General features: G+C 41.0%; 1 protein-coding gene across 1 annotated transcript in view; it reads right to left on the reverse strand.

Moving 5' to 3' along the window:
* Positions 1-10640: 10640 nt before the first annotated feature.
* sh3tc1 (SH3 domain and tetratricopeptide repeats 1) overlaps positions 10641-19866 on the reverse strand; it is a 33575-nt gene continuing 24349 nt past the window's right edge. The window contains exons 15-19 of the mRNA XM_078276506.1: positions 18759-18909; positions 17808-17930; positions 17017-17167; positions 15233-15429; positions 10641-13084 (exon numbers count right to left, since the gene is read on the reverse strand). Of these exons, the coding sequence (XP_078132632.1) occupies positions 12830-13084; positions 15233-15429; positions 17017-17167; positions 17808-17930; positions 18759-18909 (877 nt within the window). The 3' untranslated portion in view covers positions 10641-12829. The remainder of the gene's footprint in view (positions 13085-15232; positions 15430-17016; positions 17168-17807; positions 17931-18758; positions 18910-19866) is intronic.

Consider the following 19866-nt stretch of genomic DNA (forward strand, 5'->3'; position numbering starts at 1 on the left):
GTACAATATTTCCCTCTGAAATGTAGCAGAGTAGAAGTAGAAAGTGGCATGAAATGAAAATACTCATGTAGAGTACAAGTACCTCAAATTTGTACTTGAGTAAATGTACTTAGTTACATTCCACCACTACCAGGGATCCACTGGTCACATTCTCCCTTATGTCTAACAGGTCTGGTGGGGACAGTCAAAAGGGAGGCTGTTACCACGGCAATAGCCAAAGTTTTAGAAATACAGGGGTCATGAGTGCAAGTCCCCTCAATGCACCAAGCCCTTTATTTAACCTTTTTAATACATTTCATGTATTCCGTTAACTGTAAATGTGTCATGTCTCAGAGCCAACACATGTACGCCAACAGAAACCGACTCATCAAACACTGCCTCACATCACATCGCATAAACAAACACCACAGCTGACTGCCAGCTGTTCCTCACCTGCTTAACAGGAAATAACCCAATCTGGAGTCTGTGTTCTTAGTCCAACAAAACATCGCAGAAAGACAACAAAACAATTACGCAAGTACAAGTAACAATAGATGCAACGCAAGTCAACAACTGATTCTGACATTTCCATTCTGACGTTGCCTTTTGCAGTGCATGTGTGAAAGCGGCTCAGGTTTTACTTGACCTATGACAGTGTCTTCTAACTCAAACTCAATCTGACAATTAAGTTTAGCTGTGTGTGTGTGTGTGTGTGTGTGTGTGTGTGTGTGTGTGTGTGTGTGTGTTTGATGTTTTTTTTATTAGGAATCATGTACATCTCAACAACAAATCTGTTGGAGAATGAGACCTTCTTAAAGCCAGACGCTCCAAAGTTTAAATACACATAAATCACATCTTTATTATTCTCGCTCCTGTTGTGTTTCTTTAACCCCCCACCCGATGTAGCACAAGCAGACACAGTTCTTGTTTTCCGTACATGTTTTGAGCCCCTCTGCACGGTTATTTCTTTACCTCTTTTGGGGAGTGGGTTGTTTCATATTTTTTGAGGCGGACAAATCTAACTTATGCAAATATTGGGGGGGAGGATATATCCCCTTGCATCCTCCTTGAAATCTATGCCTTTGACTGACATACAGTATACAAACATTGTCCTTTATTGCCCATTCCTGTCATTCTTTTGATGGATCTTCTGTTCAGCTGCTCTCAGTTTGTGCTCCTAGCATTAACGTTCGACAGCAGTGGCCCATGTGAGCAATAGTATTGTGTAGAACAGTGGTTCTCAAAGTGGGGTCCGGGGACCCCTAGGGGTCCTTGAAGAGGTTCCAGGGGGTCCTCAACAAAAAGGGGAAACATTTATTTTCACTATAATTTCATCCATAAGTAACACAATGACAGATTGTATGACTATTTTGCTCATGGGTTTCATTCACTTTCTGCAATAAAACATCTAAAAGCAAAGATTCCATCAGGTAGGGGACCCATGGGACACCATCATGGACATATCAGATGGGGGTCTAATTTGTGTCAGTTTAGGGGTCCTTGATGTGAAAAAGTTTGAGAATGACTGGTGTACAACACTGTAATCCTCTTAACCAATGAGAACAGAGACATAAGGGACTACATGTAGCTGTTGCAGGGATGGTGTGTTCAGGCAGCTCCATGTGCTCGCTGCTTTTCTTTCTTTCTTTCCAAAACATGAAGTCATTCATTATTTGGTGCAGACTGGGGATATGAGGACATGCTTTCATTACTGTCCCCTTGTAAGGGCAATTTAAGACGACCAGACCATGCAGTCTCACACACTCTCTCTCACACACACACACACACACACACACACACACACATTTTGCAGCCCCCCTGATGAACTTAGTAGAATCACCAGAGGCCTCACGATACGATATCATCACAATACTTATGTAACGATATGATACAATTGTGATTTTTAAAGATATAGCAATATTCTGCGATATACTGCAATTTATTACCTTTTTCCCAATTTCAAATGATGTCCCCAAAAGGACACTTTGTCCCCAAAAGGACACATCTGTTTTATCTAAAAGATACATTTCTCTGTTTGTTCAGCTCACTTTGTCAAGCAGACAAACTGACCAACAGATACTGTATATAATAATAGATCGGTACTTGACGTCTGTGAATCAATACAGTATTGCCACAGAAAATATTGCTATACTGTATAGATTTTTATCCCCCACTCCTACTTAGTACCACATACGTGGTTCATTGGCATGCTTCACCTCTGTGTGGCCAGTTAAAATGTTAGCACGGCTGGAGTCTGTGTTCTTGATCGCGTGACGTGTGTCCGGTACAGAGTTCGGTGCGTTTGACAAAGTGCAGTGTGAAAGTAAACCGAACCGAATGACATATGCAACAATGTTGTAACTTCACCCCCCCCAAATCGCCCTTAATCATGATATCATAATTGTAGTGGAAATCTAACAGCAAAGAATGCCACTGGAGGGAATTTGAAGGCATTTCCGACTCGTGCTGGTGCAAATGATAACACTTTATTTATTAATATGTTTAAAAATATCTACAAAAACTGACTTTGCCCACTGAAAAAGTAAAAAAAGACTAGAAAAAAAGACTATATATATATATATATATATACACACATATATATATATATATATATATATATATATACACATATATATATATATACACACATATATATATATATATATATATATATATATATATATATATATATACACATATATATATATACACACACATATATATATATATATATTTATTTATTTATTTTTTTTAAATTTTTTTTAAATTTTTTTATATATATATATAACTAGACCAAAAACACACTATCACGCGCCCACAGCTACAGTTGAAAAACTGTTGGGCTTACCGGATCCTAATTCCCTCTCGCTGCTCACCTGGGATTCCCTCTTTCTAAACCTCTGTGATTGCCGTAATAAGCACACATACACAGGTGTGCAGGTGACGTAGTGACCAACAACATTCACACAAACCTACCACACACACACACACACACACACGCAAGTCTAAATTGGCTACAACAATATTTTATATTTGTGTTGTTGCAACGTGCACTCTGCCTGCCAGACTGAGTCACTGAGTACGTTTACATGCACACCAATATTCCACTATTATTCAGAATAGATGCAGTTCATGTAAACATATTCCGGTTGGATATTCCGAATAAGGCCTTTTTCCGAATATAGCATTTTCCCATAAAGACGTGGGATATTCCGGTATTATTCGGGTTTTAGAGGCATTCTTTGGACGTATATACAGCGCATTCAGAATATGCGTCTCAATGGGGGGTTTTTGCCGCAGTTTACGCCCAGTTTTGGCCTCTTGCCTGTTTAAGGCTTATGGTCAGCTCTGTGTGTTGCTGTGGTTGATGTACACAAACCAACCAGCCGACAGTTTGCGAGGCTGCGGACCCGATAAGAAGGAGAAGCACAGCTACTTTTAAACATTATATTTTAACAGGTTTTTGGATATGCGCACACATCGCTACACCGACCTTTTCAAGAAGCTGGTTGAAGGAATGAAAGAGAGACGCTGTGTTCACACGGTCCAACAAGTCCACCGCAGCTGGAAAACTTTGGGGAAAAAAAACGTATTTTGCACGGCTGCATGTAAACGGGAATATTCACTCTCATTAGCCATGTAAACGGCTTAGTCGGAATATCGTCTTTTTCAGAATACCAAAAAAACGGAATATTATGTTCATGTAAACGTAGTCACTGTGTCCCCAGATAAATGAAGCTGGTGTTATTATAACCAACAGGAATGATAGTTAGAAAATACAAAAACAAGACTCAGGTTATAAGAAGTGGAATTTCCCTTGGTCCAAAATGACCTCACTCAGCAAAAATGTTGTTTCTCTCAGAGTCTTTAACTAAGCTGCTTCTCACACAGTTGGGAGTATCCTGTAAGAACCCACCCACTGACACAGTGGTGGAATGTAACTAAGTACCCTTACTAAAGTACTTTTAACTCCACTTTATTAATCTGACAGCTTTAGTTACTAGTTACTTTACTAAGTAAGATTTTTTTGCACACAAAACACATGCAGTTTATAAAATACGTTTTATTATAAATTAAACTACCCAACAATATAACGGCCTACAAGTCCAGCTGAAATGATAAGCCGATTAAAGACTTAATTGATTGATATAACTGTTGTGAGCATGCATTGATTAGTTTTACATTTAATACGCTATAGTGCGTAATTTCTGTCGCCCCCATGAGGAATTCTAAGTAATCACAACAACACTGTCGGCACGTCCACATGATACAAGCCTTCCGTGGTCGCTCACCACCTCCACACAGTTGCTAGTAGCCAAGGAGGACACGGAAGATTTATAAAAAACCTGATGGACTCTTTGGAAGAAGTAATCATCTTCACTCTCACGTCAAAAAGCAATGCTTGGTCAGGTGCTTTTGGCATTTGTTATTGACGCAAAAAGTCTCCTTTAGCGTCATATTTCGCGGCGCACTTGGTCCGGAGTCTTGCCGTCACTTTTTGACACTCTGGGTCGGGACTATTGGTGTCACTTTTTGACGCTCTGGGTCGGGACTATTGGTGTCACTTTTTGACGCTCTGGGTCGGGACTATTGGTGTCACTTTTTGACGCTCTGGTGTCACTATTTGTCGCTCTCAGGACTCGAGTCTAGCCCTTTGGCGTCATATTTCGACGCTCTTGGTCGGGACTCTTGGCATCAGTTTTTGACGCTCTGGGTCGGGACGTACGTTTAACTGACATGTGGCACAAGAACGGGACAGTTAGGGTTAGGAAAAGATGGTGGGTGGAGTTACAAAATGTACCTTTCAATGACGGAACAAGTCCTGTGTTGTTTGACCCATCTACCAACCTAACCTCCTGCCTCCTTACGCAGATTTATTTTATCGTTCATACTACTCTCTACTGTTGTCTCTCTTAATCCTACATCGCTCGGTCGAGGTGCTGCTCTGCCTGGTGCGTCCCGTACAGACGCTAAAGGGAGAATTTTTGGTCGTACGCGACGCTGAGAGACACCAACCAAGCGTCAGTATTTTAAGAGTTAGAGAAATACAGAGAGTTGTGTGGAGCTGATAGTCTTAATTAGCTTTGTATCAACTCATTTGGCAATGGCTTGAATGTAATATAAAAAAACAGTTACGCACTAAAGCTTTTAGTCCGTTTCCATACTTTTGCTTAAGTAACATTTTCAATGCAGGACTTTTACTTAACGTAACAGAGTATTTTTAGTGTGGTATTAGTACTTTTACCTAAAGTAAACGATCTGAATGCTTCTTCCACCACCCACCGACACATGCTATAGATGTGAGGCTGTTTTTGAATTCTTGCCTTCCTCTGACAGGCGCACAGTCCCAGAGGGGAGGCAGACTGTGGAGCGCTCATGTCTACGCAACGCCGAGCGGCCCAGTTTGTTTTCTCAGACGAGAGGGGTGAGGACAGAGACATGTGCTGCTCACCCAGCCGTGGGTGTGTTTGTTTGAAATAGTCTGTCACTTGAGGAAACACAGGGCTTCTTGTTCAGCAGGAATACACAGGTTGCTGAAGGCAATGGAGGGATGCAGACAGCACTTGGTAATATTTATCCGACTGTTTGACACACTATGACTCATTAATTACACACTCCTCGAGCCTGAAGGCCTTAAACCCAAACTGTTTTTATTGTTCTGCTATTATTGAATCCACTGTGTATACAGTAGGATAAGTCCTTACTTTGGTGCCATCCAGTGATCAAAATAAGAATGACAGTGAAATGCTTCCAATACCGCAAATCATTAAAAGTTATGGCATCAGACTCATTTGAACGATGAATAACTCCATGCATTGGTTTAAAGTTGAAATCATTCTACTTTTTAAATACTTTAAGTCCCTTGTTATCATGACAGCCATATTTCAACTTCCTGACTTTTGTGTGAACCTGGAGGAAGTAATCTTTTTTTTTTTGTTGCTAATCTGATAGATGGAAACATGCTAACACTAACATAGGCCTATTTGGGAACCAATGACAAGGCCGGCAGAAGATCCTAAAAGCTGATCAAATGTGCTGTTGTTAATGTCAGCTGCAGGTAGGTACTAGTCAACAACTCCCCTAGACCATACGACGATATAGATAGTTTATTCCAACTCTCTAATACCACCCCCAGGAGCATTTTACCTCCTCATATCTAAACCAGAGAACGTAACGGTCGCGGTTTGATTAAGTTTAGGCACTACTGAGATTGGTTTGTTGCGTTACTTCAATACTGGTTATGCACGTGACACAGAACACAGTCTCGCATTGCCAGACCTTCCTCCACAGCGCCGCGGAGGAGGGTCTGGTTTATTGGCATTTCTTTAAACCAATCACAATCGTCATGGGCGGAGCAACGGTTCGGCTGCAGAATAGCCTCGGGAAGGAACTTGTTTTGGTGGAACGTGTGTACGTTCAAAGGTTGTTTTTAGTCGTGCAACAGAAAACTCAGATTGGAGTAGTGCTGGGGCCCAGGCTGGAGCCGCCACATACTTGGCAGGGCTGGCTGCTGTCGTTTTTTTCCTAACGTTTCCAGTTTAACTGATTTCTTGCATAAGTAGCAGTAGGCTTCAAATACGTTGTTAGCAACTGGCTTTAACCAAACCCTAAATTCAGTTTTCCTTCAGTATCGCTAAACTTGCACTTCCTCATAGCTGAAGAATACAATCCGTTTCATGTCTGTGGTACAATTCGAAAGAGACTCGTGCCAATAACACGAAAGCTGATTGGCTGAAATATAAGTTGCATGTCGGTCTCATTTGTAGTCGTAACACAGCGAATCGCATTTGGACTAGCGAAAGATCAAACTACAACACCACGGAATGAAAAAAACAACATTCTAGAGCACTGCGGGAGCATTTCAGTGAACATAAGAGGATACTCTTCGGAGGTTATTAGAGTAGGAAAATTAAGACCTGTTTAGAATGATTTAAGACCTAAAACGCAATACTTCAGCAAATGTAACATTTAGATTTGGGAATTTTAGACTTTTTAAGACCCCGTGGAAACCCTGTTGTAGAGGCAGTTGGCAAATTCCCACCTTTGTTAAAACATCCATCTCTTGTCAGATTCTTCCAGAGTAATTGAGTGTATAGTTCACTATGGATCATTTCAGTCAGGACCACTTTGTCAAAATAGATAAATTCATCTGCAATTTGTATTGGGCGGTATGGCTCTGTTCTGGGACCTCTCCACACTTCCACGTGCATATGTGGAAAGCATGAGGCAGGGAGAGCACACCCCCCTGCCTATATGGAAAGCCTTAAGCGGGGAGAGCAGCAGTGCAGGATCCCCATAGGGTAGAGAACAGAGCAGCATCAATGACAGAGACACGACATTGATTAAGTCAGACAACATGAATTTAAAAAAGAGGAGCTGAGGTGGAGGTGGGTTGCAAGCGCTAGCAGAGCTGCAGCAAGGTAGGCTGGGAAAAGCAGTTTAAATAGAGCACGCAATTTGGAAATCCAATCAAAAGAGGGAATCAGCTGAGCCATCAGCTGGTGTGCTGGCTTAGGAACTGTCAGCTATGAGCTGAGATAATAGCCGAGCTTGACTCCGTGACCTGCCAGAACTTACGCTATGCTTCATTAATAAAGTCTGTCACTAGTGTAACATAATTCTATAATGATATTTCCATCCTCTTTCAAGACTGCTCCTACGTTCATTTAAGAGTTTGCCTGCAACCCAGAGCATATGTGCGTTTGTTCAGATGGTTCATGGTACAGTGACAAGAAAAAGTACGTGAACCTTTTGGAATTTTATGGGTTTCTGAATAAATTTGTCATAAAATGTGATCTGATCTTCATCTAAGTCAAGGGTATTTGTCTAAAATAATAAACACATTCTGATCTTTCATATCTTTATTGAACACACCCATTCAACGTTCAAAATGGCAGTGGAAAAGGTACGTGAACCCTTACAATTGATAACTGGTTGACCCCCCTTTGGCAGCAGTAACCTCAATCAGGCGCTTCCTGTAGCTGTGGATCAGACCTGCACATCGTTGAGGAGGAATCTTAGCCCATTCTTCCTGGCAGACCTGCTTTAGCTCTGTCATATTCTTTGGACGTCTCATGTGTATGGCCCTCTTCAAGTCAATCCATAGCATCTCTATTGGGTTGAGGTCTGGGCTCTGACTTGGCCACTCCAAAAGGCGGATTTTATTTTTCTGAAGCCATTCTGTTGTGGACTTGCTCCGGTGCTTTGGGTCGTTGTTGCATCACCCACCTTCTGCACATTTTCAGCTGACGTACAGACATTCTCACATTATCCTGAAGAATGGTCTGATATACTTGGGAATTCATCTTCCCCTCAATGATTCCAAGCTGACCAGGCCCTGATGCAGCAAAGCAGGCCCAAATCATAATGTTTCCTCCACCATACTTTACAGTTGGGATAATGTTTTCATGATGATATGCCGTGCCCTTTCTACGCCAGATGTAGTGCTGTGTGTTTCAGTCTTAGTTTCATCAGTCCACAAAACATTTTGCCAATACCGCTGTGGAGTGTCAATGTGCTCTTTTGCAAACTTCAGGCGTGCAGCAATGTTCTTTTTAGTAAGCAGTGGCTTCCTTCGTGGTGTCCTGCTGTAGATACCCTGCTTGTCCAGACTCATGAACAGAGATGTTAGCCAGTTCCAATGATGCCTTCAAATCTTTGGCTGTCATTCGGGATTGTTTCTTGACCTCGTTGATGAGTCTTCGTTGTGCTCTTGGTGTAATTTTGACTGGGCGCCCACTTCTTGGTAGAGTACCAACAGTCCCAAAGTGTCTCCATTTGTAGATTGTTTGCCTAACTGTAGACTGGTGAATTTCTAAAGTCTTTGAAATAACTTTGTAACCCTTGCCAGCTTTATGTAAATCAACAATTATTGATCGTGGGTCCTCTGAAAGCTCTTTTTGGCGAGGCATGGCTCACATAAGCATGTTTCTTCTTTACTTTTTATCAGTCAAAGTAGCTGTAGTCCACACCTCCAAGCCCATTAACTCAAGGGTTCACATAACTTTTTCCACAAGCACTATGAGGTCTTTTTGGTTGTTCTCAATAAAGACATGAAAGATCAAAAAAAATTGTTGTTATTTAAGACACATTATATTTGTCAATACCCTTGACTTAGATGAAGATCAGATCACATTTTATGACAAATCTATTCAGAAGACCATGAAATTCCAAAAGGTTCACATACTTTTTCTTACCACTGGTACATGCTGAGACAGAGACTACTACTACTACTACTACTACAGACAGCAGGTGAAATACTCTTATTGTTCTTTAAAGGCAGCAGTGTCAAAGTCCTGTTGATGGGATTTCTGATAGGGTTGTTGCTTTTACACTCTAATTCCATCACTACAGCTCCAAAATACATCAAACCAAAAATACTCCACACACTGTTAATTAATCAGCTCCTGGTAAATTATAAATGCAACACTTCTGAAAGATACACATATTAATCATACGTTTCTTCTCCGTTGCCTTGGCGAAAGAAAGTCTTACATTACTTTCAGATGTGTGTGCGTCACATGTGCACAATAGTTCATTATCAGACAAAAAAACTATAAACATTCTACATTAAAGGCATGTAAAATAACTTATTTAAGCCTTACTTTGATATTTGGAAATCATTGTTAGTGTTTCTGCAGCTTATTCTATTCTATGTTATGTGTTTATACTGTTTATGTTTCACCTTGTGGAATATGTTTTTGCTGTCGCTATAACCAAAATATTCCCGTACTTCATCATATCGTCGTATCATATTAAATACTTCACTCATGGTTCTGATGATTAACAGCTGTAAATAACTGCTCGGTCTCTTTCACATGAATGTGCTGGTGGCCGCATTAAAAAAACACAGAGTTACCGTGCCAGTTGATAAACAGCTTCATTATTCCGGTTATCCAGGGCAGCCAAAGTTCGGCTCAGCGGTGGTCAGTCTACCTCGGATGGTTTAGACGTTATGGCTGATAATCAAAATCCTTACGGAGAAAATGAATGGGATTTTTACTTCCGGAACCACACTGTCAAGCTCTATAGAAGCATTTCATAACTTAGCGCCCCTAGCGGTGGCAGGAAAAATGAGCATTTTCCATCCTTATCGGTTACGCTTTTAAACATAACGTTAACGGTGTGAAGCGGTCGCAGTTTGGTTACGTTTAGGCACAAAAACTACTTGGTTAGGTTTAGGCTACAAATCTACGACTACTATTTCTAAGTCTAGGAAAAAGATCGTGATTTGGGTTAAAATGAATAGATTTAGTTACGTTACTTTACTTGCGTTTACGCACATGGCACAGAATGTGGGGTAGTTCCGCTTGTTCCGTTTATTTTATAAACGGGACACGAACCCCCGGTCTCCAGGGTGAAAGTCCAGTGTTTGAAGGGTTAATATTGTGAATCGGAAAAAAAACTACATGGTTAGTTTTCTGCCACAAATCTAAATTGTAGAAGATGATGGTTTGGGTTCAAATAAGAAGCTACTTTTGTTACGTAATAAAAGTTATGTACGTGTGCTACGTAGGTTAAATATGTTACATAATCAAGTCAACATTGATTTTGTTTTCACACAGGACACGAACAGCAGCCTCTGGTTAAAGTGTTAGTGTTTTTTTTGAGCCACCCATCCAATTACCAAACATAATAGACAACGCAGTTTTGTTGTATGGACAAGTACACAGTTACATCATTTTATTTTGACCAAAAATCTGGAAATAAAAAAATGAAGGTGGATACAGTCCAATAGATGAGCAGCTGCATTAGAAAATATCTTGCTTAATGAAAAAATTAAATAAAAATCAAGGTACGAGAACACATTCGATGTCATTATATGATAGTTGTGTTCATGAGTGATCAATTAAAATCTGCATTTCACTTCTCTTGTTTCGACAAATTACAAAAAAGAAACTGAAAAAATGAATCATAAATGACCTCACACATAAGGGCAATAACATTACATGTCATTTAGCTGACGCTTTTATCCAAAGCGACTTATAATTAAGTGACATAACGTCAAGACGTAACATACAATTACTTAAAGCTTTTTTATTTCTTGGTTTATTATATTTATCTGTATTATCTATATCTATATATATATGTATCTTTTCTGTGGATTAACAGAGGCCTGAGTGGACAGTAAAATTAAATCCTGAATTTTGAACTTGTGCACACATAACGTTTTACAATGCAAATGAATGGACATCCTGGATCTTTCATTATCTCTATTTAAAGGTCCCATGGCATGAACATTTCACTTTATGAGGTTTTTTAACATTAATATGAGTTCCCCCAGCCTGCCTATGGTCCCCCAGAGGCTAGAAATGGCGATAGGTGTAAACCGAGCCCTGGGTATCCTGCTCTGCCTTTGAGAAAATGAAAGCTCAGATGGGCCGATCTGGAATCTTCTCCTTATGACGTCATAAGGAGGAAGGTTACCTCCCCTTTCTCTGCTTTGCCCGCCCAGAGAATTTGGCCCCCCCATGAGAAAGAGAGAGACATCATGGCTTTCAAACGAGCAAAGTGGCAGTTGGTCAAGGCCACACCCCCACTCTCCACCTTGGCCCCCCCTCTCTCCTCCTCAATAGCTACAGACACAGAAATGGCACATCCTAAGGAAACTGGGACTGGCTCTAGTGGCTGTAATTCTGCATCAAGGCTGAATTTCGGGAAAGAGACTTCAGATACAGTATTAGGGGACCACTAAGGCCTATATAAAAGAGACTTCAGATACAGTATTAGGGGACCACTAAGGCCTATCATAGGACCTTTAAAGTAAGGGGGAGGGGGGGGGGGGGCGGTCAGGCTGGGGCTACATGCAATTTGTATAACAAATATATTAACCCTTAGAGACCCGTTTTGTCTTTTTAGGGGAGGAAAGGGGATCCTTTAAGGAAGATAGCAGGTCAACAGTAACCTATACTGTATGCCACATAGAAGTGATTACATCATCTGAAAGCTGGGAACCTGAAGATTCATTTGAGATGCATCTTAGCACGGTTTAAGTTTTTCAAGTCATAAATCTGTAATGAACATTGTATTTTTGATTGGGCGAGTGTATAAGGGCTTTAAACATGATGATAAAAGTATATGATGTCCATTTAAACGCTCTATTATGTCTCATGAGTTGTTGCAGCATTTTGGGGTTGATACCATTTGTTACACAGATTTGGTGCAAAATGTAACTATTTTAGACCATTCAAGAATCAATTAAGAAAAATGGTGGCCCCAGTATGCAGACATTTACAAATACACCATTTTAGTATAGACGAAAATAACATATTTATACTGCATGAGAAAAACTGCATGTTTCTTGCCCCAAACTGCATGGGATTAGCATAAAGTGGGCATGTCTGTAAATAGTCGACTCGTGGGTACCCACAGAACCCATTTTGAGTCAGTTATTTTGAGATGAGAGGTCAAGGGATTTTTCCCTTCCCAACGCCAAACTTTAGGGCATTATTTATCCCCCTCTTTGACAAACTGGCATGTCATGGTTGGTACCAAGGATTCCTTGGATCATCTACTTTTATATGATACCACTATCTTCACAAGCTTTAGAAGAGAGACTTTTAAAGACAGCAATGCTGGCCGAGATCGAAGTAACCACAGTTAGAGGGCCAAAATCTTAACAGGCTTAATACTACTGGGGCACTGAACCCCCTTGCCCTCCTCTAGAATCGCCACTGTAAATCCGTTGCCGCAGTCATTAATGCATAATAATTCATAAGGCTTCTCTGGAAATTAATTTTTTTCTGTACCAAAAAACTTTCATTCAGTCATCTGCTGAAGTTTTTGTTTCACTTTGCAAAAGTTTAGTTTTTTTTGTAAAACAAAGATTTGACTTCTCAATGTGCCTTTCCTATTGTCCGGTGGTCTTGTACTGTGTGGTGCTGCTACACTGCTGATCCGGTGAGATATTAATCCTCCTCACGTTCAGCTCTGCAGCAAATGCTCTAGCCTTCTGGTAAAAGAAGAGAGAGAGCTCACGGTCTATTAGGAAGTTGTGGTAGATGGTGGCGAGGCGGGTGCACAGCTGCAGCTGAGACCTCTTGTTGCCCAGATCCATGGCTGCAGCCAGAGCCAGGTGGTAGTAGCCTGCAGCGTCAAATGGGTCCTGTAGAGAACAAAATATCCCACCACTTCACAAAGTGTTATGTAATCACATTGGTCATTGTTAAGGTAGTCCACACTCTGCATAGCATTCGGGGGTTGGGAGGAAAACGTGCTCTGGTTTATTGACATTTCTTTAAACCAATCACAATCGTCTTGGGCAGTGCTAAGCTCGGAAAAAAGCTGCGGTGCCGCTGCAAAATAGTCTCAGGAAAGAACTTGTTTTGGTGGAACGTGTACGTTTAAAAGTTGTTTTAGTCGTGCAACAGAAAACTCAGATTGGACAGATAGTCTAGCTAGCTGTCTGGATTTACCCTGCAGAGATCTGAGGAGCAGTTAACCATAGTCCTCACAAATCCACCGGAGTTTAAAATGCCAACACAAAAGAAGCCCAAGGCAGCGGATATCCGGCCTAATTGAGTGAAATCTGGCAGATTTTCTGGCGGCCACGGAGCGATCCCGGAAGTGGAACGTCGTGGATATAGACTATTGTTAAGGAAAAACTCAGAAGCAGCACAACTCATTTCACAAATGTGAAGAAGGTTCGTTGGACCTTGATGAATTACACAGGAGCATGTAATGAATTCACAACTGAGGAGAGTTTGGGATTACACGGTACAGTGTAGTCGCCACTCCAACTTCTGAGGTTCCTGTCTTCATGAAGGTGTTTTTAAACTAATGCGGGAGGCGTTAAGTTTATCTGAAACTTCAATGTAAACAAAGATATTGCAGATGCCTAAAACACAGATGCTAAAGCCTAGTTCAGCCTATCTCTCTCTCTCTGGGAAGTAAAAGTGCAAAAGTGGGGCAGGTCCATCAACGTCCAAAAGGAGACAGTCCTGAAACAAAACATTCCCTTACCATGCAGCTGCCTAGATTCCCTGAAGAAGGCACAGAGTTGGAGTACTCCTCTGCCTGGAAAGTAATGGTTATGGTTGGAGATTATGGACACTGACCTGAATGAGACCTGAATACCACTGTCTCAACTCACATAGCATGAGTTCCTACGCTGGAAATTCCACCACAGTCATTGTATTTCCTACAAGATGCTTGGGACTTGAGTGTTTTGACTTGGAATTTAAATAGGGACATAATAGCCAAGACTTAACACATACTGTACAGTACATGTGTCTTGCAAAAGAATGATGTCCCACCTTTGGGCAGATTACCTGAATTTCGCTAGACATGAGCTCAAATTTTGTGAGTCACACATTGTGCCCAGTGCGAAGAGAATGCGGTGGCACACTTAGGATATTTTTGTGTCTGTTGTCCATGCAGCATTCCAATAACATTTGTTTTCTCCGCCTGAGGAAACTATTTTATATTCCAAGATAGCAAAGTAATTAACTTGTGATCTCCAGGTAATGGGATCAAAAAATGGAACCGCAGCTACTTTGTGCTAAGTATCTCATAACTCTGGTGACTCTTGACAATAGTCCCAGGTACTAAGGAGCGACGTGAACTAATCTGCCGTGGCTCAGGTGGAAGAGCGCTCATCTACCAATTGGAAGGTTGGTGGTTTGATCCCTGGCTCCTACAGTCTACATGTCGACGTGTCCTTGGGGAAGACACTGAACGCCAAATTGCTCCCGATGCTGCGCCATCGGTATGTGAATGGAAGTCCCTTTGGATTAGCGCGTCAGCGAAATGTAGTTTAATTTAATAATCTCAGGAACTAAACTATGAACTAGAAGAACCCATTTTTGCATTCCTTCTTACTGTGTAAATAAAGCTGCATGGTGAAACAGCTGGAAGGTTTATGTTCAACTAGCTAGAAACATTTGGCACCTAAAGCTCCCTGATTGTTGGTCATCAGAAAGTACAAACCCCAAAGCAGGTTCTTTTTGGGGAGCCATGGCTGAGGAACTATATTTAGACCATGGTTTCTCCTGTGGAAACGAGCTAGAACATCCAATAAAGCTCCGATCCAAGTCAAAATTACAAATGAGAACGGTCACATATTGGCAAAGATTAAAAATGAAATGTAAAGAAGCTCAAGCGAGACTATTTTCAACTGATATCGTGAGATATTTGGGGCTTTATTTCACATTACAAGGTGGGCATTATCTATGGACGATGGAATCTGTGTGTGTCGCATTGTCTAAGTGCTAGTAGTAAACTCCAGATACATATCTATTATATAATCCCTTACCTTCAGGTCATTGAATATGATGTCCCCCAGCGTCTGGTACACCCGAACATAGTACAGTGTTTCCTCATCAAACTGCAGAGTTGTTGGACAGAGGGTCAGGGTTTTCAGGTAATGATGTTCAGCCAGTTCATACTGGTCCAGACTGTGGTACAGAGAGCCCAGTCGATGGTAAGCCACTCGCTCATTCAGACGCTCGCCTGTATGTACAACCAAACACAAAGGGAGACAGTTATTCAGTTATAGCACATGACTTGAGTTTAGTCATCAGTTCGCCTGTGTACCGCTTTGGATCAGAGCAATGAATACCAACAATTGTTGGCCAGAATACCATGACATTTCATAATGATATTTATGGTACCCAGAGGAAGATTTCTAATGGCTGTGCTCACCAAATTTCATACTTTCACACCAGAAAATAAATGTAATGTAATGGGCTTGACATTTGCTGAGCACATCCATGGTCCCCAAAGGATGAACCACTCATGAACTTTCCTCTTGCATAAGATATCTCATCTGTCAATCTATTTTATGAATTGCCATTTAACCTGTTGAACACATTTTCTGATTGAACGCTTTAGATTTTCTTTTCGCTACCAGCTGGATAGACTTCACATTTAAGCTCCAGGACTGGCAATGAGGGCTCGACTTACAGTCATATCATTTTGTCGACTGATCAATTATTTTATTTAATCGACAGATCTGTGCGGTTTGAGTGGTTGTTAAGACTAGACAAGCGCAATTTAAATGCAGTCCATTTATCATCTGTTTCTCCACACAATCATGCAAAAGCACCGCTTTAAATCTTGTGTTTACCACAAATGTGTTTATTCAGCATAAAAAAGCATTAAAAACCAAAACAACCGATTACTCGACTTATGGACTAAGATGGGGCAGCCCTACTGGCAAAGCTCTATAATTAGCTGAATCATCAGTATGTTGTTTGTTCCTGAAAACTTTACTGTTGGTGGATTTAAAGTGTGGACATTTTTAGAGGTCCTCCTGACAGAAGGATTTAAGTTTAAAGTGGCACTGTTGATCTTTAAAAAAAATCCTTCAGTTACATTGGTTCATCTAGGACCATCATCGTACCAAACGTATCAAAGTCCTTAATCAGGGATGCGGTGTGACGTGCAGTTAGTGATGGCAGTCCAAAATCTCGCTATGTAGCTTGCCTCATAAAGGTCCCAAAGTGAGATTTCCATACCTTTGTTGATTATAAAGCAGGCACTATACTGTAAAAGTCTAAAAATGCCTAATCCACAGAGAAACGCACACAACCTGTATTCAGAAAATGTGCCTTTAAACGAGCTGTCAGGACTTCTGTACGGTTGTGATGTCACAACTATACTATATATAGAAATGTAGAAAGTGCCGCTACGGTGCCGTTACAGTCATTCCCCGGCTGCAATGATAGTACAGCGACTCAGAGAGTGCAGATGCAGAAGACCCGGAAAGGTTGACCAATCAGAGCAAAGTGGGCTTTCTGGGAGGGGGTCTTAAAAAAACAGGCGCTAAAACGGAGCGTTTCAGACAGAAGATGACTCCAGGTATATTCAGACATTCAGGTATGAGAAAAATAACATGTTTTTTTTTTAACATTAAAGCATCTAAGCATGTTCTAGTATAAACCTAAAATACAATTATGAACCTAAAAATGAGCATGATATGGGACCTTTAATACTTCTCACAAGGTCGTTCTACAGATAAAGTGCAAACAACCATAACTCACAATCCTAAACTAACAATTTAAAAATTCTAAACTTTGTGTTGGAGGTTTTCCGTACCCAGAGTGATACTGATGTCCAGTGCAGTCTGAGCAAACTCCACAGCTTCCCCATACAGCTTGAGACTGAGCATCAGATCAGTCAACTTATTACACAACCTCAGCCTGGAACGCACACTGCTGCTCTTCACAGCGATGGGCAGAGCACGATCCTACACGATGGGATACACAGAGATACACAGGATATTACAAGAGGCTTAAAGGATAACTCCAGCATCATTCTTAACAATAATAGTAATACTGTAACACCACAAAAGGCCTAAGGTTGCTTAAAGGCAGGGTTGGTAAGTATTTACAATATTAATTTTGTTATAACTTTTTTGAAATGGTCTTTACACCCCGACAGCCATATATAACTCCTGGGCTCGAAAGCGAAAAAAGATCTGTCATCTGTAGCTGCTGTAATCCTGTAAAAACTTGCGGTCCGCTTGGAAAAAGAACCAATTAAATGCCTCCTTGCCCCGCTGCCCGTACTCTACCCCACCGGTGAATCAGACATGGAGTAAAATTGCTGTCCATTTCCTGTCCCAGCCCCGAGGGCAGGGGGAGGGGTTAGACGGAGCCCAGAGGAGATGCTACTTTTAAATCTTGCTAGCTTTTCAACATTACCAACCCTGCATTTACTGTAATGGCTAAACATTTTTTTTTCTAAAAACATGGATAAATAACCTAAACTTACATCAGAACTAACTGAGATAATTATAAAGGGTATATATATATATATATGTATATATATGTGTGTGTGTATACTGTATATATTTGTATCAACTCAGTGTTTTATTCAGACTATACCCTGTAGAAGGTGATAGCCTTGTCCCTGTCGTGGTTGCTGTTGAAGAAAATGTCGCCTGCAGCTTCCAGATGCTTCAGGATGAACTTGGTGTCTCCTGTACTCAAAGCGACATCCTGAGCTGCCTGACAACGACATCAATAAAAAATACAGTTTTAGTTTACCTGTCAAAGGCAGCACTAAACTAAAGCCAACCGAGCAGCTGCTTAGGGTCTTGTGGCCAGAGAGGGCACTAAAAACACAAATTACAAATGTGAAGTCCTGTGTTCATCATTTGATAACATGTATTATTCTAGTTTTTGGAGTGGAATTATTTGTACCATAATGGCTCTCATAATTTCATTCATTTCAATACAGAACCAGTTCAGAGTCCTACTCACCACTCCGTGTCTCTTTTTAACACAAATACTGTTTTCAGTCACTACATATTTAGTTATTAACAGGGGTTGATGCATAGACTGTGGAAGTGAAGCCAAAACATCTGGGTCGCCCTCTGGTGGCTGGCTGCAGTGCAGGTCATGTATCATTAGTTATTTAGATACTATGAAAACGGGGTGAAATGTCATGATTGACAGCTGTGATTGACTTGTGATTTGGGCAGGTGTATGGGCGGGACTTCGATACCACCGATCCGCCGCCTGATCACTACTGCGCAGACACTGGCTCCAAAATCACAAGATGTCAGCGCCCGTATCCTGGATATTTTGGCTTCACTTTTGTACAGTGGGATTCACCTTTATATACAGTCTATGGTTATTACGAACTACAATTAGTTCTGGCTTGAAAGCAAAATAATTTTTCAGTCACTGATGAATCACCATTAATAACAGTCAACACTCCCTGCTGATTTTTCAAAACAAAAGCCCACCAGAAAAGGGACGGATTATGTATTCACAATACATTGACACTTTGACACTTAACACAGTTTCGTAGCTACACAGCTGCTGTCAGACCTGAACGTAAAGGTCCACCAGTTCCGTCTGATCCAGCAGGTGGTAGATCTTCCCAGCTTGCAGCCAGCCCCACGCCTCCTTCTCCCTGCAGCCCAGGTCAATGAAAATACCCAAACTGGTCTTGGTGAAGTCGAGAGCCGCCCTGTAAGCCCTGAAAACATTCAAAAACTTAGATTAGTCCGGTAGCTCCAAACTGTAAACCCATCATTATGAATGACTAGCGCTAAGGTACCGTATTCAATACTTGACGTATTCAGCACTGACCGAATTTCCTCCTTAGTATCGAGTATATGAACAATAGACAATAGACAATAGATACAACAGAAATATGTGTTTGGTGGACCGGGTACACCTTCTTCACTTAATAGCCTACAAATCATCCACGGGATCAATTACGCATCACATGAGTTTGCCCACCCGACACAGCGTTTTATCCTGGGGAGATGGATCCATGCGCCCCGCCTCCTGTGTGCCATGGATGTCTGAGCCTCAGCAACTATTAACTATAAAGATACAATTTGCCTGTTCCCAGCATTAGCACAACACTTTGCGATGGTTAGCTTGTTACCTGTGACTAAATGTAACGTCTCATTATTTTATTCTCATCTCATTATTTAAAAGCAATAATTGCATGAAAACAGGTTGATGACGAGTCTCGAAGCTCGAGTCCGAGTCAAGTCTGAAGTCTTTTGGGTCGAGTCACAAGTCAAGTCGACTTAAGTGCGACTCGAGTCCGAGTCTCAGACTCGAGTCCCCATCTCTGCTCTATTCATAACAGTTTTACATATTTGTCCCACTTCCGAACAAGGTTATTGTAGTTTTATGGTTTTTTATGTTTTATGTAATTATATTTTAGTTGGAGTTAGTTTTTTCAGTGTGTGTTTGCTAGTTTTCGTATTTCAGAAAGATTTAGTTTTAGTTTTTATATATTTAGTTTGAGTTTGTTTTTGTTATGGCCAGGTCTAATGTCTCAGAAGTACGTAGCTACATATACACACAGAATACATGGTTAGAGAACATTTTATTTTTAGTTTACTATAATAACCCTGCTTCAGAAGACACTGCACACAATTTGTTGTTCCACTAAAAATAAGTGGCTTTAATACTT

This window comes from Sander vitreus, chromosome 19 (genome assembly GCF_031162955.1).
Source record: "Sander vitreus isolate 19-12246 chromosome 19, sanVit1, whole genome shotgun sequence".
In the NCBI taxonomy this organism is placed as follows: Eukaryota; Metazoa; Chordata; class Actinopteri; order Perciformes; family Percidae; genus Sander; species Sander vitreus.